This window comes from Eublepharis macularius, chromosome 19, assembly GCF_028583425.1.
Source record: "Eublepharis macularius isolate TG4126 chromosome 19, MPM_Emac_v1.0, whole genome shotgun sequence".
NCBI lineage: Eukaryota > Metazoa > Chordata > Lepidosauria > Squamata > Eublepharidae > Eublepharis > Eublepharis macularius.
The window spans coordinates 1,908,151-1,933,690 of NC_072808.1; the positions used below are offsets into that span (position 1 = coordinate 1,908,151).

At 47.8% G+C, this 25,540-nt stretch overlaps 2 protein-coding genes across 3 annotated transcripts in view; one reads left to right on the plus strand and one right to left on the minus strand.

Annotated features, from left to right (window-relative positions):
• The window catches only part of DGKA (diacylglycerol kinase alpha), a 51,415-nt gene extending 41,073 nt beyond the window's left edge, over nt 1-10,342 (plus strand). For both annotated transcript variants that reach the window (XM_055003952.1, XM_055003953.1), the window contains exons 15-24: nt 113-187; nt 410-495; nt 694-783; nt 2,515-2,675; nt 3,358-3,422; nt 3,723-3,813; nt 4,513-4,711; nt 4,928-5,048; nt 6,699-6,759; nt 7,178-10,342. In XM_055003952.1, the coding sequence (XP_054859927.1) occupies nt 113-187; nt 410-495; nt 694-783; nt 2,515-2,675; nt 3,358-3,422; nt 3,723-3,813; nt 4,513-4,711; nt 4,928-5,048; nt 6,699-6,759; nt 7,178-7,276 (1,048 nt within the window). In that variant the 3' untranslated portion in view covers nt 7,277-10,342. The remainder of the gene's footprint in view (nt 1-112; nt 188-409; nt 496-693; nt 784-2,514; nt 2,676-3,357; nt 3,423-3,722; nt 3,814-4,512; nt 4,712-4,927; nt 5,049-6,698; nt 6,760-7,177) is intronic.
• An 82-nt stretch (nt 10,343-10,424) lies between these two features.
• PMEL (premelanosome protein) lies at nt 10,425-23,882 on the minus strand. Its single transcript, XM_055003954.1, has 12 exons — nt 23,626-23,882; nt 17,712-17,840; nt 17,430-17,576; nt 16,812-16,952; nt 15,502-15,663; nt 14,934-15,338; nt 14,328-14,720; nt 14,011-14,172; nt 13,380-13,473; nt 12,318-12,520; nt 12,064-12,154; nt 10,425-10,760 (listed from the first exon to the last, which is right to left on the minus strand). Exons 1-12 carry the CDS (start codon nt 23,690-23,692, stop codon nt 10,601-10,603), a joined length of 2,154 nt encoding a protein of 717 aa, XP_054859929.1. The 5' UTR covers nt 23,693-23,882; the 3' UTR covers nt 10,425-10,600.
• Nucleotides 23,883-25,540: the final 1,658 nt, after the last annotated feature.

A 25,540-nucleotide genomic window follows, 5' to 3' on the forward strand; every position in this document is an offset into this window, starting at 1 on the left:
GGGATTCCGTCTGTAATCTCATCCCAAACTGAATCAATGTGGCAAAAGCCTGCTGTGAACTTCAGGGAGGTGGTTTCTGATTAGCTGCCTTCTGTCCTGTCTCTCCTGGCAGGGTGCTGCGGAAATTCCAGTATCTCCTTAACCCACGGCAGGTCTACAACTTACTGAAGGGAGGGCCTGGACCAGGGTGAGTAGCTAGCAACTGGAGGTATACGAGCCTTCTTTCTCGGTCGGACATTCGCCTGTGTTTCCAAGCCTCTTTCACAGGATGCAGGAGAAAAGGAGGAGGTAGATGGGAGATAGAAGAGTGCTGGTACATTTGTGGAAACCTGAGATCTATAGCAGGGTGGGAGGGTGCAAGCTAGGTGCATCTGCGGCACAATTTGGTCAGCCCGTTTTTTTCCTCTAGGTTGAATTTTTTCCGGGATGTGCCAGATTTCCGTATCCTGGTTTGTGGTGGTGATGGCACAGTGGGATGGATCTTGGATGCCATCGGTAGGTTCTCTAGAGACATCAAATGCTTACGTTTTCCCAGCCTGTGTGGATAGAAGAGTCAGTTCAGAAATGCAGAATCATACTTAAAAGGGCCATCTTTCTGGCAACTAGCCCTTGGCTAGCATCAACAGTGTTACCACTCAGTCCGTGCACTTGCACAGCTTTTGAGTTTGGGTGCTATTTCCCTTTTCTTTCCAGATAAAGCGAATCTACCGAGTCGGCCTCCGGTAGCTGTCCTGCCTCTAGGAACTGGCAATGACCTGGCCCGCTGCCTTCGCTGGGGAGGAGGTGAGTAGACTACAGCAGAGTAAACTTGGCCTGTTCCAACCCATTGGCATCTCCCATCTACTTAGAAATGGGCCAGTTTATCCAGTGGAGCCTTTTCCCTGCCTCAGCTAAGGCCTGGTAGCCATGTTGCGTTTCTTCTTCAGTCCTGAAAACAGTCACTGGGTCACCTTCCTTGTTATCATGGACCGAATGAAGGAGCTTACATTAGATTCTGGATTAGCTTTAGATTCTGGATCTGAAGCTGGTGGCATAAGGTACCTCTGGTGTTTATTATTTGGAATTCAGTGTCTGCAACTTGATTTCAGAACATTTGGTGCATGCGCTATCAGCCATAGGCTCGTAGAGTGGATAAAGTATTTGGACTTGGGAGTCTGGCGTCCTGATTTCTAATCTCCACTCAGCCATGAAGCTCATAGCACAACCCATCGTGCAGAACTGTTGTGAGGGAAGAAAGAGATGGCCCCATGTAACTTGCCCTGAGCAACTTGGAGGAAAGGCAAGATACAAATTCAAGAGACGTAAGAGGAGCAGCATGTATGTTTAAGAATGAGTACTCAAAGGGCATTTAGTTGGGGCTTACTCTTACCCCTAAGTAGAACCATGTTCTAGCATGTGGAATCTGAACGAGCGTGCAGAGAGGAAAAGTTTGAAAAAGCGAGCTTGAACTCTTTACCTGAGTACAAATAACTGATCCAATACAACACAGAAATAGATCCAGAGGAGTTAGCCATGTTAGTCTGTAGTTGCAAAATAGTAAAGAGTCCAGAAGCACCTTTAAGACTAACCCACTTTATTGTAGCATAAGCTTTTGAGAACCACGGCTCTCTTCGTCAGACGCATTATACCCTCTATGCATCTGACGAAGAGAGCTGTGGTTCTCGAAAGCTTATGCTACAATAAACACAGAAACAGAGATTCATTTAGATGGTTGTTAAGTCTCCTGATCATTCTTGATTAAAAAGGCTCAAAATACAGGCACTGACTTGGGGCATTGTTCTCCACCGTTTCCTGGGAGAACCCCCTGTGGAATAGCCCTGAGTAACATTCCGAGTGGACTTGCTTAGGATTGCTGCCTTAATCTGCAGTCCTGAGCATGCTGGGGAGGAGGAGCCCCACTGAAACCAAAGGGACTTGCATCCAAATAAACGTTCTTAAGATCGGATGAGTAGAACTCAAGAAGATGCAGCACTTGAGACCCTCTTGAATCCAGGGGGAGGCAGTGAAACCCGTGCTTAAGTAGGTGGGATTCTACAGCGTTAACTTCGGCCAGAACGTCCCGAGTATGATGTAGCTTTAGCACAACAAAACCGCAAGCTTTTATAGGAGAAAAACGTCGCTAGTGTACAACCAATTGCACACATCTTGCTGATTGATTAGACTATCTTTGGGAAGAAACAGAGAAAGACATCTGGCATTTCTTCCTCCCTCTTGGTTTTTTTCTCAAGATGTGAAACCATTGGAGAAGTTTAAGGGGAATAGGCTACATGAAACGTACTTCATTGACTGTTGTATCTCCTCCCCCTCTTAACTCTCACTTATCTTAAGCTTGGCTAGCCGAGGAGGAGGAATGGAGCCCCAGATAACACATTATATAGGTGGCCCTTTCCCTCCCCCATATTCTATTCAAGTTCATAAATCAATTTGTCCTCCCGTCTTTTTAATCATAACTCTGCGCACTCCCAACGTACTCCTCCACCCCTGTGCCTGTCTAACGCATCCATTCCTGACCAGGTTATGACGGTGAAAATCTGGTGAAGATCCTGAAAGATATTGAGGCCAGCAGCATCCTGCAGATGGACCGTTGGTCGGTGCAGGTGATACCGGATAACCCCGAGGAGAAAGGTGATCCTGTCCCGTATGAGATCATCAACAACTATTTCTCTATCGGTGTTGTAAGTATGGAAGGGCAAGGGCAAGTTCAAGGGAGGGAGCGACTTCTGGTTTGAATTTTTGGAGAAGTGGATATTTTCTCTGGTGTTTGTGTGCTGATGTGGAAGGCAGCTTGCAAGCTGCCTTGCTGAAGTGCTGAAGTGGAAGCAGGAAGAGAAATCGCCACACCTGGGTGTGGAAAGAGATGGATGCAAGGTCGGGAAGGCCTGACACGTGAATGTGGTGGAGCAAAGAGCTGAGCACAACTGAGGGCCAAGCTACAAGTGACGCCTGACACAGGTTGGACACTTGTCAGCTTCCCTCCAGTTTTGATGGGAAATGTAGGCAGCTTGGCGGAATGTTGGACAAGTGACCGTTGAAAAGTCCGTTGGACAGCCGTCGGAGAGCCAAGCTGCAAGACCAGCACGCCTACGTTTCCCATCAAAACTTGAGGGAAGCTGACTAGTGTCCAACCTGTGTCAGGCGTCACTTGTAGCTTGGCCCTGAGAGGGAAGTCTCGGAGTTGAGAGATAAAAGGAGGAAAGAGACCTTTAGAATGCTTTACTGAAGGAAACTACAGAGCTGAGATGTGAGAGAAACGCACATACCCTGCCACCACCTTCTTTACTCTGTACTCAGATGCTTACCCTCCTTCAGGGTTCTCCCCCTCATCTCTTACTCTTTCTCACTATCCTGTCTCTCCAGGATGCCTCCATTGCCCATCGATTCCATGTCATGAGGGAAAAATATCCGGAGAAATTTAACAGCAGGTGAGTTCAGCCGGCAAAGGACCCCCCCCCCCACCCTTCTGCTAGCTTTAGCGCTTTAGAGTTACTAAACCTCCGCCATAGCTAGTCCTGCCTGGAGCTGGCAGCTTCAGGAAACTCTGCCTCTGCAAAAAGGGGCTTGCTTGGTTCATGACCTCTTTGGCACACTGCAAGTTTTTGGTAGTACCTTGGGGAGAAGGGGCTGTCTGGACTGGGGGGTGGGCGTGCTCAGCTGGGGTTTTCTAGTGACAACCAGATTCTGCCACGTGTTCCTCTTGTGTTGCTTGCCCCTGCCATGAACAGGATGAAGAACAAACTCTGGTATTTTGAGTTTGCTACGTCGGAGACCATCTTTGCCACATGCAAAAAGCTCAAGGAGTGTCTGTCTGTTGAGGTGAGCCACTGTCTCTTGGCCTTCGAGTTGAGCGGCTTGAACAGGCGGGAGCTTCCCTCAGTCATCAACTTGCCTGCCGCGTTCATTGCTCTGACTTCTGCTAGGGCTTAATTGCAGCCGCCGGAACTTCTTGTGAATGCCAGAATTCAACTTGGGCACATGTTAAAAATAGTGAGCATGTGCAGAGTGCCTTTCCATCAGAAGCAACCTGGTGTTCTACTCCCCCACACATCCAAGATCAACGTTTCCCCAGTATGGAAGCGGGGCTGAGCGCCAGTATCTTTCATTTTAAAAATAAGTACACACACACACCTCCATCCCTTCTAGGACAACACCATCCTGCTCCCTATAGGTCCCTCACTTTATGCCTCCACTGTGTCCCCTGGTGGGCAGATCAGATCTTCCATAATAAGCAATAACTGCACTTATATACCGCTCTTCTAGACAGATTAATGCCCCACCCAGAGCAGTGAACGAGTGAGTGTTATTATTACCCCCACAATGCAGCTGGGGAGCTGGGGCTGAGAGGAGGGGCTGACCCAAGGCCACCTACAGAGCTCATGGCAGGAGTGGGATTCGAACCAGCAGAGGGCTGATTCGCAGCTCAGCCACTGAACTATAGCAGCTCTCAGTATTGTTTTAAACAAGGGATTGAATTGTTACCAAGTCACTCCTTTTCTTTTTCCTCTCACCACCCAGTGCTGCGGGCAGCCTCTTGACCTCAGTGGAGCACTTTCCGGAGTGGCTATTCTCAACATTCCCAGCATGCACGGCGGCTCCAATCTCTGGGGCGAGACCAAAAGGCCCTTGGGGGAAGCAGCAGCGCGAAGCACAGCAGGGGGGGCAGCACAGCCCCAGGTGATCACCGATGCTGAAACGCTGAAGAACTGTGTGCAGGGTGAGCCAAGCCTGGAGACGGGCAGGTTGAGCTACTCAGGTCATGAAAAGTGAGAGCAGTCATGGCTCCAGAGGGGACAGCAGGGAATGGAGCGAGGCTTTGCAAATGGCAGGCTGGGCTGTTGGCACTCCTGAAACATCCCACCGGAGAGGATCGGGAATAGGAAATTTGCAGTGCTTGGGATACTTCTCAGTGTCCTCTGCTCCCATCCCCCAGATCTGAGTGACCGGCGCGTGGAGGTGGTCGGCTTGGAGGGTGTGATTGAGATGGGACAGATCTACACGGGGCTGAAGAGCGCAGGCAAGCGGCTGGCCAAGTGTTCTGAAATCATGCTGCGGTGAGTGGCCTGTCTGCTCCTCCTTTTGCAGTTGTCACGTTGAACATCACGCAATCCAAAGGGGAAGAATGAAGGTGGGCAAGTCTTTGGGCCTGCCTTCCAACTTCCCCAAGGGGGCCAAATACATGATCGCAAAGGGGTAGCTGTTATTCTTATCCCCACAATGCAGCTGGGGAGCAGGGGCCGAGAGGAGGGGCTTACCCAAGGCCACCTACTGAGCTCATGGCAGGAGTGAGAGTCGAACCAGCAGAGTGCTGATTCGCAGCCCAACCACTTAACCACTGTGCTACAGCATGTACTGTTTTAAGACAGTACTGTCTGTTTAGTCTGCAATAGCAAGTAGAGTCTGCAACAACAAGATAAAACACAAGTCCAGTGGAACCTTAACAGCTAACAATATTTATTTCAATGTAACGTGAGCTTTTGTGACCGGCAGCTTTCTTCCCCAGAGGGAAATTTCACTGGATACATGGCTGCTGGATGGAGGAGCAAGTCGCAGCTTAATCTGTATGAGGCGTCAGCCTCATAATATCTTTCTTGTCCAGTGGCTTAGCTCTGGGGCATGTGAAAGTATTTCTGCACTTATACAGTGTGAATTTCGATCAGCACTTCCTGCTGGGGACGCACTCGCAGCCTAGCCTGGCCTACCATAAATCACAGTCTCTCTACACGTTACATCTTCTACGAGTTTTCCACGGAGCCGACCTGTGCCCTGCGCAGACACACATCAGATTGTGGGTTGGCTTCTATCAAAAAACAAGAGTGTAAATGGGCTTGAAAAGCTGCCGCCGGAGGAGGAAGAGACCCTGCCTTCCTCCCAATTTCCCCCCCCCCATGCAAAAGCAGTGCAGGGTGGGAGAGTTTTCCCCTTTCTGCTACTGCATGTGCACACAATGCCTCCACGTGGAGCAGCAGAAATGGGAAATTCCGCCATACTGTTTTTTCATGGGGGAAAAGGCGTGGGAGACAGGCAGGAGCTTTCCCTCCCCCGGCAGCAGCTTCCTGAGCCCGTTTGCATGCTGTTTTTTTAATAGAAGCCAGTCCCCGAGGTGACGTGTGTCTGAGCAGCGCACGGGATCGCTTCACAGAGAACACGTAAAAGAAGCCGCTGTGTAGAAAGACCCATAGATGGCAGCCTTCAGCAAGTCCCTCCATCAGCCACACCCCACCCAGCAATCTGAGGATAATAATGCTGGGCTAACTCACAGGGCTGTTGTCAGGATTATTGCCATAACATTCAAACATGCTTTCTAAAGACTATTATTATAATAACAACAACGGGGAGTTTATATACCATCCTTCTGGACAGATTAGTGCCCACTCAGAGCAGTGAACAAAATCAGTGTTATTATCCCCACAATGCAGCTGGGGAGCAGGGGCTGGGAGGAGAGGTTTGCCCAAGGCCACCTGCTGAGCTCAGGGCAGTAGAGGGACTCAGGTGAGCAAATCGCAGCCTAACCACTTAGCCGCAATGCTCCAGCTGTCGAGCTTGCCACAGCAATACACCAGAGATCAGTACCGTGGTACTAGAATTTCGTCCTCTCTAGACACACAACTCGTTCGTCAGGTAGGGGCAAGTACGCTGGCTCCAAATCTGCGCCCCTGTGGTGGCGAGCCAGCCTCCCTCTACTGAGTTTCCTTCCTTTGCAGCACCTTCAAGCACCTCCCCATGCAGATTGATGGGGAGCCCTGGATGCAAGCACCATGCACGGTAAGCACCGGGCATTCGCGGGGGTCAAAGTCTGGCTGCTGCAGCATCACCCTCCCCCCAGCCCAAAGCTGCCGTATTTGGAGCTTGCCTCCCCTTGTGTAGCGGGGGCCTATCCAGTTAGCATGCTGCAAACGCTACAATGAGTTGCTTGCTGGGGTGGGGAGTGGGTGGTAGGTAGAGGGTGTTGGAGAGGTCTCCCTGAATGGCTCCCTGTCAGGGGGGGAGACGAACTCAGATAACTGGGATTCCATAGTCTGACGCTCCCACTGATTTCAAAGCCGTGTTTTCACTTGGTCGAAAAAGAGAGAAAGCCAGGCCACGGCTGCCGTGCCTGTGGCCGATCGCATGCTGTGCTTTGTGGTCGAGAGGGGAGAGGAGGAAAGGCTTTTTTGGCACACCTTCTTCTGCGTGTTTTCAGATCAAGATAACCCACAAGAACCAAGCCCCGATGCTCATTGCTCCGCCTCCCCGATCTTCCAGCTTCTTTGGCCTCAAGAAGGGACCCCAGGAGCCATGAAGGTGCTTTGGTGCCTGCCGGGGCACAGCAGCCTCTGGGCCTGTGCTTGGGATGTCGTATGTCCTGCACCGCTGGGGGGGGGGATCCTCCTCCATCATTGCCACATGAAACTGATCGAACCGGACCGTGCTCCTTGCTGCCTCGTACGTGACAAACGGAGGGCCCGCTGCCTCTGCCACGCAGACCAGCCTTGCCGATTGGGGGAGGGGTCCTGAGGCTCTCTGCCCATTAGGCTTTGTACTACCCTCCTACTCAGGGTTGCCTTCTGGGCTGCCTGAGTATCCTGTGACCCTCCTTCCTCGCGGATGCCAAATCCTCCTCCACGGCCCACCGCGTGGCCCCCTAAATTGCCAGCTCTCGCCCTTGTGCTTCTGCCCCTTGCAGAGTCCACCCTCTGCACTTGAGGTAACTGCTGAGAGACTGGGGGGGGGGCGCCAGCTGTTCCCTCCCACTCCTCCCGCCTCCCTTTTTATTTATTGCATCTCCGTTCCAAGTCCTCCACTTGCAGTTAAGTTATCAGAAGTGCCTCAGCGTAGTAATAAAGGGTCGGGGTGTTTTTTTTCCTCCTCCTGTTGTATCTGATTTCTTCGGATGTGGGTGTACATGGGAGATCTGGCCTGGGGAGTTCCGAGGCTTAAGATCTTCACGTTGGCCAGGCCTCTTAAAAGTGAGTCAAGCTGCAAACCCCATGCTGAGTAAAAGACCGTGTGTGAATGTGTTGAATGTGTGCACGCACCTAGAAATAAGTGTTCACTAGACCTGTGATCTCTAACGTGTTGCCCGCCCATGGGTTTCCTAGTGCCCATTTGCTTCTTCCCCAAAGCATCTCTTCCAGAAAGCAAAGAGCCAGTCCCAGCTTTCCTCCACCTCTTTGGAGCAGGAGGTGATTCAAAAGAACGCGAGAGGCATCCCCTTTGTGTCTGCAGGGAGCATCCATTCAGAAACAGTTGCCTCCATCGTAGGAGGGTGCTTGGCTGGCAATTAGCCAGCATTTTGGGATTGGCTGCTCTGGAGAGCGGGGGCCACTTTGTAGTGGCACCCACTTCCCCTTCTCAGCAGTGGCTCAACAAGATTGGGATCCTTACACCAGACTTTGGGGGACATGATAGACAGATGGAATTTAGGCAAAGCCTTTCCACTTCTGAGGCAGAACCTTTTTTGCACATCTGCATTCACGTATTGCCTTGGGAGGCTTACGTCTCAGCTGGGTAAAAGTTTGGAATCGCGGGGCACGATTTCCATCGACGCGTGGAATGTTCACACCACTCTTGCTTTGAGGCAGCAGCGTAAGGTGGAGCAGAAACGACTTGCTTAATTTCTGGTGCTGTTTTTGACCCTCTCTGACATCCTATAATATATGGTTGCAGTCTTAGTAACTCCCGATAACTTGGTTGCTTCTAGGTCTATTTGCAACACCAGGGCCCTCAGTCTGTGAGCAGGGAACTATGCCTCTGGCGACGTGGCAGGACTCTTCCGTTTTACCACTGCAGTACTGCTGGCCCTGATCGTGCAATTATAGCTTGCTAAGAGTCTTCATAATGTTGTGGCTTGAAAGGGGCTTCAGCTGGCTATGGGTGACTAAGAGAAATGACCTCCGTTGGGGAAACTGATTTCTCTTCAGATTCCTTAATGAAGCCTCTTTGGTGCCACATAGGTCAGCAGAGAAGTGAAACTGTTTAGGATGAGATGGCAGGCAGTTTTGAACGTGCTATTCTATTTCATTTCTAAGGAAAACTGTCTCCCCCCGCCCCTTTTCATAGGGCTCCATGAAAACAAGTACATATAAGCTCCTAGCTTTTCCTATTAAAAACGAAAAGCCTTTGACAAACCACTCCTAAAATATACTAGATATTGCAGAGGGAGAGAGACCATGTGTTACTTATCGAAATCTAAGACCCCCCCCCCCGCCAATTTCACCACAGTGCTGACTGCACTTCTGGACATTTTTTTTTACAGCTTTCCAGGAAAGAGCTTGAAATGCTCTGAGAACAAGCACTTTGACCTGAGCAAATGGTTAGTCACATTATGGACAAACAATGTGCGCTAGGGGCAGCTCTTGCCATAGCTGAAAAGGTATCCTCCGGTCCACAGCTTCAGATTGTGCTGAGAGCAAGGATAGTTTTTAAGAACTGTGTCTGTTTGGGGAAGGGCTGCTACCCATTCTTCTGGACTTAAACCTAGGAGAGACTCGTTTTTTCTTCCTTTGTAGCCTCAAGGTTGGACTGTTGTGCTTTGGTGAGCCCCAGAGAAGGGGAGGTGACCGTTACTCCCACCTTCCTCTTGGCCCTGTTCTGTGCAATAAACAAGGGATCGTGGAGGCCTCTGTTACCCATGGCTGGCAGTGTAACATAATTTGGGAGGTCCCTGTGAAGTCCCATGTGTGCCACTTAATGAGTGAAGGACAGACTGTAATGTAATGAAGAGCCTGACATGATTTGTGCAAATATCGCTTCTGAATGCCTGAAGTCCTTTCCCCATTTGCCACTTTGAGCACAATAAAAGTGCAGTTATTGGTCTTCTGGGGCATGGAGTCCATATGTCTTTCCTGAAGGCGGCACAGGGAGATGACGGTTTTCCAGCATACGCAGGATACCCGCGAGGACTGCAGATGTTGGACTGCTTGTTGTTTGAAATAACGCTGTACAGAATTCGACCGTCTAGTTCAGTGCAAAATACAGATAACTCTCATGAATGACATGTTAACAGCCATTGGGTCCGCTGATGGTTGGGACAGATGCTGACTCCGGGAGGGAGGGGGGCAGATCAAGGTATGGCCCACTCACACCAAGAGCAGAAATACATAATAATGTTAATTCCATATACCATTTTAGTAACTTATTTTATACAATGCATCCAGCACGGCTGCAGTTTTAATGTGGAAAGTGCTTCCCCCTTAATCCTTTAAAATCAGTTGTCGTTGTCCCCGCACTCTCCCCTCCCCACTTGGGCTGGTGATTTTCAATGGGAAAGGAGGATAATTGTAACACCCCTCCACACACCAATCATCCCCTTTAAAATCACAGCCCCATTGACTGTATTGTATAAAATAAAACTTTGGAAAAAATGGATCACAGAGTTACTGGCCGGAATTAACCCTGCAAGTGTCTGTATCTCTTCCCAACCAGGCAGGCACTGAGATGACACCATCAAGGAGTCTGGGCATTTACTTAGCTGGCAATTAAAAAAGAAAAAGAATAACAATGCCGAGAAGGACAGTTTAGGGTCAAAGTATACAGGGGAAGACACTGTCTACTTTCCCAGTGCAGGCTCCACGGACAGTAGCCGTCAAGGCTTAGGTGGGTCCCTTGGCATTTGTCTCCATCTTTAGATAACATTCCCACTCAGCAGGGGGCTGCTTTCTCCACTGGACCCCTTCCCAAAAGCTTGGCGTAGGAAGAGGCGCACAGTGGTACGGTTGGGCAACCAGTTCCTGGAGCAAGCGCCGGTAGAAATCACAGTGCGGAGCGAGGTGTATTTTACTCGCCTGTAATAGGGGAAAAAGTGTATTAAAAATCCAGAGTGGACGGGAGCACCAAAAGTATCTTGTGGTACCCCCACAGATTCCCTGTTCTTCTTGATACTCTGAATTCAAAACAACATCCGTTCGAAGGACGGGGGGCATCAGTTAGGTAGATACTCCCCTACCCTGCAAACGTCGTACGGTGGAGGACTCCATACCAATGAACTGTTGGCTCGGGCGGCTGGTTTTAAGGTTTATATCACATTGCAAGAACAAGGAATGGAGCAGATGGGTGACAACAGCAGTAGTTGGGGGGAATTAAGATAAGTCAAGAGTCATCTGTAGGCGCAAGGAGGAAAGCGGTAGAGATGAAAATATGCTTTGTTAGGGCCTTAGGGAGCACACCCAGTATCTGTTCACAAGTTCTGAATCTATCACCATTTTAATGTTTTCACTTACAGCTTACCCCCTTGATGGGGTGGGGGGCTTGCGGCTCAGGGGTAGAGCACCTGCTTGGCATGCGATCCCCTGCAGGTGATGTGAGAGACCCCCACTTGAGCCCCTGGAGAGCTGCTGCCCACCCATGTAGACACAGACCAATGGTATGACTCCCAATAAGACAGCTTCGTGTGTTCCTGTGACATTTGTTTGAGCAGGGTTCCATAGCAGTTATATATGAACTAGCAACCAAGCTAACTAGCAACCAAGAAAACAGCCTCCGGAGGGCTGCGCTGGGCCTTCCCAGGCCTCCAGAGGCCCTGAGGAGGCCGCCATGGCCACGGGGAGACAAGCCGTGTTGCTGACAAATCGCTTTTTATCCCTGTGAGTGCGCCTGCGCGGTGAGTCGTCACCAATACGGCTTGCCTTTTATATAGTAAGATTCTCTGCTACTCTGGTTAGCTTAAGGTTGCTTTATCTCTCTACCGTAGTTTCCTCAAACAGGAGAATGGATTTGTGCTGGAAAGAAGTACCAGGCTGAAGACAGCCAGTTGTTTGGTGGTAAAGCACACCCTTCAGGGCCCAAGTTCAATCCTTATTATCTCCCACTGAAAATGAGCACAGCTGGGAACCAGTCAGAGAGCACCGCAGGGCCAAATCAACCGCCTCACTTGTTTGAGTCCCTCCAAGATGCAATAAGGCCTTGATTTGCTTTGGCAGGCATGGGAAGCTCAGGAGTCCTTGGTTTTTCTTGCTCGTTGGAGCAAGATGTGCTTATTGTTGTCATAATACAACTGGCCAGGCAAGAAGCCCCTGGCCTCTTCCACATCGCACCGTTAGCTTCTGGGATGACTTTGACTAGTCTCAGAAGCGCTAGGCAGGGACTCACCTGTAAGTATAGGCAACAGCACCTAAGGCAGCAGCAACAAGCACCGCACCGACTACGAGGGGAATTTGGGCTGAGGCTGGAGATCTTCCTGCTGTGGAAGAAAAGGGGGCAGAAGTAAGAGTTGGTTTCTGTTGGGTTTTAGAGGGCTGAGCAAAGTAACAGACACAGCAAAGGCTGGACAGGATGTGTCCGTTGCCTTCTGGGGGGGGGGAATTGGGTAGAACTGAATAGACTCCTCAGGGCTCAGAGCTCACCCTGGACGTTGACTTGGGCGCTGGCAACTGCCAGACTATTGGCATCTGCCAGTGAGACGTTGACACAGTAAAGGCCGGACTGGTTGAAGACCTGGCGTAAAACCAGTTCACAGTCAGGGCTGGGCTGGATTGGGCTGCACACGGTCTGCTTGGCCGTCAGACACTCGGCATCCGCGATGGTGGTGCACACTTCTTCAGGGAGGCTGCAAGCAGAACAAGGGTATCAATCCAAATGTTGGGGGAAGGACCCACTCCCGGATCATGGCATGTCGTCCACCGTCCACCCGCAACTTCCACATTACTGCTGTGTCAGGCCAGATCAACGCCACCACAGCTCTCCCTCCTCAGCTTCTTGGTCTTATTCTGTCTGAAGAAACAATTCAGCCCACAGACCTCCTTGCTCGGTATCTGATTTCCTTTCATTCCTCTCCCCAAGATAATCTTGATGCTCCCACCAGCTTCAGCCACTGTTTTTGAATGAGAAACTGGAAATCCCCATAGGACATAGGTTTCTCCTTTTTCTAAAAGGGGATCTACTGGATCCTAGCCAACGAATCCACCCTACAATCCTTATAATTACTTTCACAATGTTTGCGTTGGTTGTTTGAATTTGGGCTGGCCATGTTGTGAAAGAATAAATGTCTTCTTAGAAACAACACAGGCTTATCTGTGGGGGTGGGGCAGTTAAATCCTAAAAGGGAGAAAAAAATCTAAAAGGGAGGAACAGGTTATAGTGATCAATTGAGTGGGAAAGGGAACTGAGTCCCATCACAGTTCCTACTATTTGGTTAAGCTAGAAGCAAGGGGGCCATCATGGAACGTTGCTGGTTGCTCCATGGCAGCTGAGAACTTAATCTGTAAGGGGGCACTGGACTCTTGTCTCATTTTGCCATTACAGACTAACAGGGCTACTGATCTGGAATACTCTTGTCTCTTTAATGTGGTTTCTTCGGTTCTTCTTCCGGTTTTCCTGCTATTGTTGCCAGTTGGCGTCATGTATAGAAATTGGACTTAGTAAAGCTTGAGAATCTTCCTGGAGGCCCCCCGCCCCCACCTCCATACCTTCCTTGGCAGGTCACCGTAAGATCCACCGTGTTCTCAGAGATGCTCGGCACCAAGGACACCACTTGCACGATCTCCACGCTCTCGATTCCCTCTGCAATACGAGAGAATGACAAGTGGGCCTTTTGGCCCCGTTCTCCTCTGCCCGCCACCTAGTTCTGACACGAGAGTTTTCTTGAGAACAATCTCTAGAAGTGGGGTATGGTCTGGTGGTTGTCGGAAGCTGTGCTTCTCATATATAAATGTTAGAATTTTGAACGTCTCTAAAATGAGAAGTCACTGGACCGGAGGAAAGATAAAATGCTGAAGTCACTGGATAGGAGGAAAGAGATGGGCTTATTGGTTAAAACAGGCAAATAGCCGTATTACTATGTTTTGAAGATTGTCATACCTGCACCCATTTGTCATGCTTACATCTAGTGGCAAAGATTGTGCTGCTCTACTCTTTTCTAGTGATTACAGTACTCTGTTAGTAGATGTGTAGCAGGGTTGTGTGGATTTAATCTACTTGATGACCTATTTCTTGCCTTATTATCCACCTAAAATATTGGGAGGGAACCATCACTTCTGTGGACTTTGTATTCAAGTGACCCCCAAACCCCTCTCTCACCACCTCATCCCCAAGACTCACGGACGATGTCCAGATTAGTGGCAAAAGTCCCGTAACGGTAGAGGAGGCAGCCAGGTGGTGCCTGCCGTTTTACCAACACCTGGACCACATTCGTTGCAACTGTTCCAGTGTCGGGCACCACGGATGCAGTCAGATCAACGGTTGTGTTGTCTTCAGTAGGATCTGCTGGGAAATGATTTGAGGTTTACGGAGATAAGCCTATTCTACACACACACACACACACTTTTCCACCTCTCTCTCCCCACAGTTGTATACAGTAGCATGTGTCCCTGCCGTGTTGCGTTCCAGATGAACCAGGGATCACCTGCTAGACTCACCTTGGGTTGCTGGAAAGACCGGGGTGTTGGCTGCACTAGAGAGAGTATCCGACGGAGGCACAGTTGTAGGTAGAGCTGGAGATACAACTGTGGATTCTGTGGCATCGGGATCATCCTCCGGAGTCACTAGGGAGGAAGGAGCAGGTTCCCCAGTGCCAGGCAGAGATGCAGGCACCTCAGTGGACCCAGAAAGAGGATCTAGAGTGGCTGTCGCATCTTCAGCTGAGGTGGCCGAGACAACAATCAAGGGCTCCAAGGATGCAACGGTGATATCTGCCTCTTCGGGCACAGCACTGGCTATTGTTGCAGGCCCCACAGTGCCCAAGGATGCTGGCTCCGTGCCTTCTGGTTCAGGCCGTTCAGTCGGAGCTGCTGGAGTTCCAGAAGCTGGGGCTACATACGCAAAAAAGAAAAGGGAGAGAGAATGGAGGAAAGCAGAGGCAGGAAATGGTCTAAGCCTGCCCGGGTGGCTGCCTTAGCTTGCTCCACGGTCTACGGTTTTTCAGGAGGTGGTTCAGGACCTGAGTTTTGGGTTTTGTGCAGAAATGAGGGGAGGGCTGTGATGCTGACTGGGTTAGCGAGTGAAGAGAAACCCCTGGCTCTTACCAGCAGTCTCGATGCCCTCAGAGCTTGCCCCACTCATGCTGCTGACCATGGGGAGGGCACTGGTAACCTGAACCGTGCTGACCCGTGGATCCGTTGTGGGGACGACGATTGGTGCTTCTGAAGTGCTGCTTCCACAGGATGCTAAAGGGATGGCGGCCTGGATCACCACACGCGGGCTGAAGGTGCCAGAGGCAAGGTATGTATGGGTAACCAGGGTTGCCCGGGAAATCAGTGTCCCGCTCTCGTCTCCAAAATCCCAGGAGTAGGAGATGTCAGCGTCGCTCAGATATTGACTGGGATCATGGAGCCGTACACCAAAGGAAATGGCCCGGTTTCGCACAAAGCGGCCGTCTGTCCCGTCGACATCCATCACCTGTGCGATGTCCACATTGAATGGTATCTGATCTGGAAAGGGGAGCAAATAAGGGGTGTGGAAGCATCTTGGGCATAGAGCTGCTATAAACCTGAACTCAAACCTGGCTCCCGCTTCGTTGGGCCTCCTCTGCTCATTGGCCCGCAGTGCCTGTTTCATCATCTCTGAACGCGGAGTCCAGTTGTTCACGCTTACCGGTGATGCTGAACTGTGAAGAGGTGCCCCCGATAGGGATGAATTTTTCACGTCCTCGATAGTGGTAGACTTCCACAGCCATGGTGTAGGAACCCAACGGTACATCATCGGTATCAATAGTCAGCAGGGATGAGGGACCGTCTTCCACCTGCCAGTAGTGCCCTGTGGGGAGGAAACGTTGTGTAGAGCCCACGTTGTCGAGGAGTTACCACACTACGTATTATCTTGCCCGCTCTATGCATAGCCAAGGACTAAATTCCTAGCAAGAGTTTTTAACTGGTTTCAACTCCTCTTCAGACTCTGAGAAGCTGCCTTTTCTCCTGTCTGACACTGCTGCTCTCTTTTCACCTTAGCAGCCAAGAAAATTCGGGCAAGAGCTGTTTCCAGTGATAGTAATGCTTTTATTTGACTGGTATTTTCTGCCTAGATCATTTTAATCTCTCAATATCTGAACATACGTTGCTATGTTAGACTGTTTTATGTGTTTTATGTGTGTGGATTGTAACGGTCTTTGGCCACAAACAATAAACCTACCCAGGGCTTTTTTTTCTGGGAAAAGAGGTGGTGGGACTCAAGACCGCACAATGACGTCACTTTGGGTCAGCTGGAACAAGGGGGAGTTTTTTAAAGTTTAAATTGCCCTCTGCGAAAATGGTCACATGGCCGGTGGCCCCGGCTCCTGATCTCCAGACAAAGGGGAGTTTAGATTGCCCTCCGCGCCGCTGAGTGGCGCCAAGGGCAATTAAACTCCCCTCTGTCTGGAGATCAGGGGGCGGGGCCACCGGCCATGTGACCATTTTTAAGAGGTGCTGGAACTCTGTTCCACCACGTTCCCGCTGAAAAAAAGCCCTGAACCTACCTGCCTACCTAGAACAAAATGCTGCTAGTGTGGACAAGGGGCACAGGACGCTGCCACCTCCTAACTAAGAACTAAGTTGAAATGATGAAATGTGTGTTGTCTCGTCTTTTAGAGACAATTTTAACAACACTACCCCCCCCAAGCATTTCCTGTTTTAATAGCACAGACAGACACAAATTAATCTCCAAGAGTCAGAAAAATACTCCAAATGCAGACGAGGCCTTGGCCTGCAAGGGAATGCAGCAAGAAGCGTGGAGTCCCCAAATATTTGCAGTGCAATTCTATGCAAAGAGATCATTTCCCTGGAGAAAACGGCTGCTTTGGAGGGTGGGCTTATGACATTATATCCTGCTGCAGCTGAGGTCCCTCTCCTCCAAGAATCTCCAGGAATTTCCCAACCTGGAGTTGGCAACCCTAATTATTCTTAAGAGGCCAAAGAGCATACACTCACCCCAGGTCTGCCAGACGTAGACGAATTTGCCCCGCGTGCCCTGATTCCTTGGCGGAAAGGGTTGCCCATCAGGAAAGAAGCCATCCGAAATGTCGACCTCCTGATCAGGGAAAACTGGGTCTCCTTGCCTCACCTGGCTACCTGCGAGGAAGAGAGAGAGGGAGAGAGAATGAATAAATTAAAAGGCAGCATTGCTTACCATTTTAAACAAATTATTCCCTGAAGTCACAATTAAAAATTCTTGAGGCTACATTTCAACCACCATAAAAAAATATTACCTCTTATAAAAATAAAACAAGCAGCAGAAAACATATATTGAACAGGAGTGAGGGGAAAAAATTAAGCAGCAGTTAGTGGATAAAAAATAAAAGGCTTTCAACCCTGAGCTCATAAAACAGCAGTATTAACTTTCTCAGTAAACACAGTTAAGTTTAAGCTAGCAGAGACGAAAAACAATTCAAAACGGGAGAGCAAAGCACTTGGTATTAGGTCCGGGTGAGGAAAGGCCAGACATTATCCAATCAAAGTGGTGCATAAAGCTTCCGGAAGGCAGGAACTTCAGCGCCGTAAGGCTTTTAGCGGCATACAGATGCACCTCAAAATCCCCTGCCTCCTCACCGTTGATGGAGCAGTTCTGGTTCCACACTATGCGGCCATCTGGCAGCACAGTCTGATTGTGAGGGAATCGCAGAGCGATGCTGAATGTGGCCTTGGCGCCCGTTATGGTTGGGGCATCATTGCTGATGTCAAATGTCACACGACCTCCTGGAAAGTAAAAAGAAAGGGGTGAAAATGCCACAGATGTTTGTGGAGTCCCACCACCACTGTTGAGGCCTCTGAGGTTCAGTCTACAGATTCCCTTTCTCACGTGGAAGCCTTCTCTTCAGAATAAAAACACACCTCGCCAGCAGTTTCCGTGCCTTGGGTCTCCCTCCTTCCACCTGGGGTACAGTCGGGAATTCCAAGTCTTGTAGGCGGAGTGCTTGTGGCTCCCATTTTGTTCCCATCGGTTGTTCCTGCTACTGGCCCCTAAAAGAAAGAAAAAGAAAGAAAGAAAGAAAGAAAGAAAGAAAGAAAGAAAGAAAGAAAGAAAGAAAGAAAGAAAGAAAGAACCTCGTAACCATCAAGATTTCCCAGGCAAAGATGGATTAAGTCTTGTGTATAAGCACTCCTATTGTCACACTACTGCCAGAGGTTGTCTTCCTGTACTCTGTAGAGAATGTTTTAACTGCACAATAGCTCTAGTTGTACTTGTTACAGACATGAGCCTTCTATAACAGTGACAACCAAAGCTGGAAATCAAATTCATGTTGGCAGTATTCACTATCTCAATAGGCACTTAGGCCCTGACCTGGATAGCCCAGGTGAGCCTGATCTCATTAGATCTCAGGAGCTAAGCAGGGTCAGCCTTGGTTAGTGCTTGGATGGGAGACGTCCAACGAAGACTAGGTTGCAGAGGCAGGCAATGGCAAACCACCTCTGTCGGTCTCTTGTCATGAAAACCCCACCAGGGGTTGCCATAAGTCAGCAATGAGTTGAGGGCAGTCTCCACCACCACAACAGGTGCTTAGAAGTAGCTGGAAGGAGCTCCAATCTAGGGCACTGACATTTTGTGTTCATGAGCACGCATGAGAATTATTACAACAGGGATAGGCAACCCCACCGCACACGCAAACAGACACTTGCCAGACTATTTTGCTTGCCACACAGGCCTGGCTCTGGTTTCCTGACCAGAATCAAGCTGCTACCCACCTGTATCATCAGTCAAACGACTCTCTTCGTGCCCTTTTGAGGGTTCATTTTTACGTGTACGAATTCTAGCAGAAGACAGGAGGCTGCAGAAATAGATGGTGTAGCCTGTGCCTTCTTAACCCTCAGATATGAGCCCTGCCCTCAGCTGAGAGTCACATGAAAGAGCTTGGGCAAAGGCTGCCGAGCCCCATGTGATGGAAGCCCCACGGCACTGTGCTGGGCTGAGCCATCACATGCTGCCCAGACCGGCAGTGGAGCAGAAAAATCCTGGGCTGCTTGCCACAAAGATGGAGGGGGAGGGATTGCACGGAAGAGGGAATGGTGAGGGAATTCCACTACCCCCAATACACACTTCGGAGCTAGAATGTGTGCCTGAACATATAACTGGGCATCATCTGGAAACGCCTAAAAGGAGACTGGTGTCTAGCAAATGAGAGCATGATTTTTTAAAATTTTACTTCAATTATATCCCACCTTTCTTCCCAGTGGGCACCCAAAGTGGCTTATATCATTCTCCATTTCCCCTCGTTACAACAATCCTACAGATTAGGTTAAAAGTATGTGACTGTCCCGAGGTCACCCAGTGAACTTCTGTGGCAGAGCGGGGAATCGAACCTGGGTCTGCTAGATCCTAGTCCATCGCTCTAGCCACTACACCCAAAAGGTTCTTTCAACTCTTGGCTGCAGTCAACAGCTTGTGGTAAGGCTTTGTAGATAAAGCAAGTCCTTTATTTTACCCTCGATATTTCTGTCTGCCCGGGCTCCTTTTCCTTCTCTGATGAAGTGAGCTCTGACTCATAAATGCAAATGCTGGAGTAAATTGGAATAAATAAATAGGACTTCTGATTTAATCTTTAATCAGATATCCAGAGCAAGGGATGGGCAATGTAGACATGATGGAGAGAAGAACTCCTTCCAGTCCGTCAAAGGCACATCAGGTACGTGTAAGATGCCTTGTTGGTACAAGTCACCTGCCCAAAGAAAGATCCACAACTGGACACTTCCACACAGAGCATACAACTGATGGGCCCAATCCTAGTCCAAACCATCATTGATGGAAAAAAAATCCCACTGCCCTCTTTCAAGATCCAGGGAAACGTCATTCACCAGACAGGCATGTGGTGCTTGAAAGCAACCACACTTGAGAACAGCCTGCTTGATAGGAGAAGATGCAGTTCCCAGAGTGGAGACTTCAGCGGGTCAGCATTTGAAATCAGGCAGTCAAAACCAAAAACATACCAGGAACAAACAGTTCCAAAAGTTTCTCTACTGGAAGAGAGAGCGCTAGACCCACCCTCACTAACTAACTAACACACACACACACCCCTCCAGTTAACTGGCCTTATGATCCATCCATTCCTTCATCCCATTTCCAATGGTGACATCACTCACAGTTGACAATGCCACAACCTTTCCAAGACACGAGGAGAGAGCCATTACCACAAAGGCATTTCCTTGACAGACAGACAGAGGCTGGGTCTGGCAATGGAGAACCACTGTGGCATCTCAACTACTTCTATGCTAATAATTCAATTGTTAACAAAACATCCCCAAGAGAAAGGCAAACCAACGAACCAGCTACTTCATCTAACCTAAGCATACAATTTGCATTTTAGACGATGGCGGCATAACATTGCTGGGAAAGGCTGGAGGAGACCGACATGGAGTTAGGAGTTTCTAGCACCCCTCCCCTTTCTTTGGCTGCTTTCTTCTAGGTAAGGATCAAGAGGGACAAGTGGAAGGACATGGAATAACAGAGCAACTAGGAAGGCATCCTACAGCATCAGCAGTTGCACTAACGTGCATCCTAGATCCCCACTGCAGTACACATGCCATGGGTTTATTTCACATTATTGTACAGTTGACCAATGACTTTGCACCAGTCCCATGCTTAGCCCCGCAAGAAATATTTCCGGGCATAGAAAGTGGTTTTTAATCTGGCTGAAGAATGCCACCATCAATGAATAGGAACTAAAAGTCAACCAGGCTTTATTTATCGTTTAATTTTTGCCCCCTTCTCAAGCAATCATTGGCTTTGACTCCCCCAGGACAGAGATTCTCCACCATCTCTCTTCCCGTGTAACAAGTACACACACAAACATAGATGCACATTCCACGGCCCAGACAGCAAGCGCTGCCACAAAAGGATTAGTGGGGTCTTGTCTACTAAGGCTCAAATCCAGATCACCACGAGGTTTGGCTTTCCAAGGACTTGTGTGTGTGTGGTGTGTGTGTGTGTCTATGCTTGATTGTGCCATAATCCATCAAGTCACAAAGCTGACTGTTTCTGAAGGGGAGGCGAGACCAGATTGCTCAAAGAGGGTCTCCTTGTACCTTGATGATTCTAGAATGGAGCCAAGTGTCAGAACGATAGCTAAGCAAAGGCAACTGGCTTTTCTTTACACAGGATTCAAGTGTGTTTTCTGTTCTCCTGTGGTTACCGTCTGAACCAAGCCTGTTTTCCCCACCGGTATCTCCAGGTTAAATCTACTCACTGCTGTCAGCGCAGATTTAAGTTGTTGCAACTCATTCCTACACAGCAGTAAGAGACAAGAGGGTAGACTTTGGGACTGCCCCGTAAAAATATTTGGACCATAAAGATAATTCAGTTTGGAATTGAATGACAGATAACGATAGGCAAAAAAAAAAGGTAGGTGGGTAGCTGTGTTGGTCCATAGCAAAATCTAAAAATAGAAGTAACATAATACTTGCTATTAAGACCAACCGAAATAATAAGTGAAGGTGCAAACTTTTGAGTTCTCCAGGATTCTTCTTCTGGAAAACACAAAACCTTGCATGCTACATTGTTATCTTTTTAAACAGTATGTAATACTTTGATATACCAATAAAGGTTGTGTGTGTGTGTGTGTAATACAAAGAGTTTGTGGCACTGCTGTAACCAAAAGCACTATCCTGGGAAATACAGGCATCAAAGTAGTTTTACACTAAGGTTAAAATAGTTGCCATTTAATAAACAGGTCCTCAACTTATCCACACAAGCAGACATCAGACTTTTGATATGTGTTTGCGGGCTCTGAAATGGATTCCATATTTGATCCTGTAGAACTCTGCCTTTAACCAAGAACCATCTTTTTTCTCTGAGACAGTGTCGTATACGGGTTAGAGTGTTTGAATCCCTGCTCTGCCATGGAATCTTGTTGTGTGACCTTGAGCCAGTCACACACTCTCATCCTAACCTTCCTCACAGTGTGGTTGTGATGATAAAACGGAGGAGACTCATGTTAGCTGCTTTCAGGCCCCATATGGGGAGAAAAAGTGGCTTATAAATGAAGTAAATAAATAAAGAATAAATTTGCTTTGAGGATTTCCCCTCCCCACAAAAAAGAGGGGTGAAAGATGTTCAGACCTTCAGCTGATGTTGCTTTTGAGAACCTTACAGAGAAACAATCCATTGAGAGAGTTGCCATATGTATGGTACTGCAGTAATATTTTAAAAATCTTCCCCAAAAGAGGCGACACGTCTCCAGATATTAATAGTTCATATTGTGTTTTTTTCTCTCAGCCTGCCGCCTTCTTTGAGAATCTGATCCTTCAATCTTGATACTATTTGGTGATAGGTCAACCAAGGAATGTTTTTGCCTTGAGCCTGGATTTCTTGCCAGGTTTTTATGTTTCCTTCTTTGTCTATCATTGATTCATAACTGGCTTGATCAATTCTGTTCCTAACTGCTACATTATAATAGGCGTTAATTGGCGACATCGGTGGGGAAATCGGTGGACGGGATTACAATATGGGTCCCATCTTGTTTATGAATAGATTTGCATGACTGCTTTATCCATAAATAATTATGGATTGCTTCTTTCGCACCCGCTGTTTCCAATTTGATATGTCTGCCGCTTGGCATCAAACAAAACCTGTTGAAGAATGCATGAAGAATGCCCTGCGCTGGGGGTTCTTTTGCCTTCGAAAAACTATTCCGCCTCAGCGCAATGTAAATAAAATTTTAAAATTGCTCGGGTAAAAACGAAAAAGCATGTGCAAAAGAGCAATGGTGTGCGTGGGTTCCCCCTCCCCCGTCCCCCAATTTGGTTAATGAAAATTGTGGTAGTATTTGATGGCATATATAATGCAAAGCAACATTACTTTACTTGTGAATAAACTATTAAAATATATAGGTATCCTCTGCTGAACCGTCACAGAAAGTTTCATACTCCTTTGATCCCTTTACCAATGCCGGCACACAAAATCAGGCAACTTTACCCTAGTCTGCAAATCCCATATCTGAAATTTACCATGGTGTAGTGGTATAGAACTGTTATCAGGCTATTTTAAAGCATATTTTAATTAATGGCTCTGAAGACAAACATTCATCAATCAGCAGGATTTGAGTCCAGTGGCACCTGAGAGGCTAACAAGAATTTCAGGGTGTCAGTTTTCGAGACTCAAAGCTCCCTTCTTCAGATATGAGCGTCTTCAGAGCTTTCAAGGGTCAAAGCTCCCTTCTACAAGTGTCACCAGACTCAAATCCTGCTGTTCCACTGCAGATCGACATGGTTATCTGCCTGAAAATATATTCATCAATCAGCAAACATCAGAAGAATGTAAAGGTTTTGCTTTTCGCACCTGCAAGGAACGCAACTGGAAACTTAACATCACAATTCTAAGCATGCTTACTCAGAAGTCCTGCAGTATTTAATGAGGCTTACTCCCTAGGAAAAATGCATAGGATTGCATCTGTAGCCTCTGTTGCCCTGTAAAATAAATGCCACCGAGTGGTAGAAAACTTACATGAAGTTCATCAAACCAACAATCGCACTCCTTGCACAGATTCTCAAAAAGCCACGCAGTTTCAGGGAACCCTGCTTTGCTTGGGACCGACAGCGCACATAGCATTACGTGATGCTGTGAAATAAATGTCAGCACTCAGAAAGCAAGGTTAAGAAGACGTGATGAGGACTGAATCTCCAGATGAAATAGTTACATGGGGCAGATACACTCTTGAAGTCAATGGTCTTAGAAAGGTGAAATTCGGTTTAGGATTGCATTAACAACCCAGCTCAAAAAATCCTCACTCAAAGAGAAAACGTGCGCAATACTTACGGCGCTGGGCTGCAGCTACAGTCAGAAGGATCCAACTTGCAGCCAGCAGGCACCAGATCCTTGACATCTTTGTGCTGGGTTCTCTGTAGCCTCCTGGACATCTAACAGCAGAAAGGTGAAGTGGGAAGCCACTAGCTATATGAGAAGGGCCTCATTTGCATGCACCCTCCCCTTCTTGGGCATGAAGCATCAATCACTTTCTCCCCCCACCCAGTAAAGGGGAGCCATGGGGTGTGTGATTTAGTCACAAGTTTGTACTGTGAACACAATGGAGCCGCCTTCTTTAATTCCTTCACCGGCATTCCAGGGAAGGGGATGAGCAGCTGTCAGATACTAGAGCTCTTCAAGGAGGAGGTTTGGGGGATTATTAGAATCATTACAAGGGACAGAGAAAGGACTACTTATGTAACTTCATGAAAGGGAATCGCAGCGAGATTACAGGGTTCCTCAGCTGCTCCCCAAGCCCATCCCCTTCTTTGCTGTCACTTTATTATTACTGTTATTGACTAGTCCAGGAGTGCACCTCTATAATGGAATAGGATTGCAGTCCGCGGCAAAGATTCTTGTAGGTATCCCTTGCTTTTTCGGCCTTGTCTTACACCTTGTAAACCGCTTTCTGTATTGTTTTATAGTGTACTTTTTCCTTAGTTTGTTGTTCGCAGTTCCCACTGAAATCTTCGTTCTATTTTACTGTTTATTGGTTGTCTTATGTTGTCTGATCACGCTGTTTTATATTCTGTAATGTTCCTTAGCCAAAAAGACAGACTATAAATAAAGTTAATAAATAAATAAATAAATGCATCGTTTATTAACTTGTAGTTAAATAAATAACTATGTCAATGTGTGGGTCTTTGCCCCAAGGAATTTACACTTCAAAGTTTCCTATAAGGGAGACGACAAAGGGAGGGGAGGGGAGGTAGCAATAAAAGGAGGAAAGGATGTGTCTCCATCCCTATTACCTGTGCTTAGGCTGTTACAGCAGGGAAGGAGGCAGCGCTTTTGCAGAGGAAAATTTAGACCTGCACGGCGGTATATGGTTGCATGTACACATGTATTTCCCTTGTGTGCCTGTTTTGTTGCTTTCAGTCACATTCCAAAACATTTACAGCGCTATACTAAGCAGAATTACGCTCTCCTAAACCCAGGGAAGTCAATGATCTTAAGGCCAAACTAGATGAGACGGTGTCCTCATGCATAACTCAGGGACGTTACCGCTGTTTTAAAGAGCAGGCTTTAAAATGGTCACGGAGTCCCTGTGTTGGACGCGAGGACACCGTCACACCTAGCTTGGCCCATAGAAGGGTGTGGCTCTGTTTAGGACTGCACTGAATAGAAGCCTAAAACCAGGGAGATACAATCCTCAGAACTGAGAAATTGCAGAAGGGTAATATATTTAAGCTTCAAATAACATTCGGAGTGTATATATATCCAAATATATATATCCACATATATGTAAATGCAATATAGGTATAAAAATGGAATATCAAATTTATATGTGTGTGTGTGTGTCTATATGTGTGTGTGTGTGTATATGTCTCTATATATCCAAATATATATAAATGCAATATATGAATAATAATGCAATACCAAATTTGTATATATAAATATAAATATATAAATGCAATATATGCATAAAAATGCAATACCAAATTTTTATATATAAATGCAAACATATATATAAATAAATATATATAAATGCTATATATGTATAAAATGCAACACCAAATTTATATATAAAAATGCAGAGAGAGAGAGACACTACTCATAGATCCAGAGGAGTTAGCCGTGTTAGTATGCAGGAGCAAAATAGCGAAGAGTCCTGTAGCACCTTTAAGACTAACCTACTTTATTGTAGCATAAGCTTTCCAGAGCCACAGTTCTCTTTGTCAGATGCATCGTCTGGACTCTACTATTT

Bases quoted from the DNA above. Each gene is read 5' to 3' on its own strand.
- PMEL (XM_055003954.1), bottom strand. From the start codon at position 23,692: ATGTCAAGGATCTGGTGCCTGCTGGCTGCAAGTTGGATCCTTCTGACT. The intron at 15,339-15,501 runs GTAAGCGTGAAC...TCCCCTTTCCAG, and splicing joins TTCACAGTTCAGCATCACCG to ATCAGATACCATTCAATGTG. The intron at 14,721-14,933 runs GTAAGAGCCAGG...TTGCGTATGTAG, and splicing joins TGAGGGCATCGAGACTGCTG to CCCCAGCTTCTGGAACTCCA.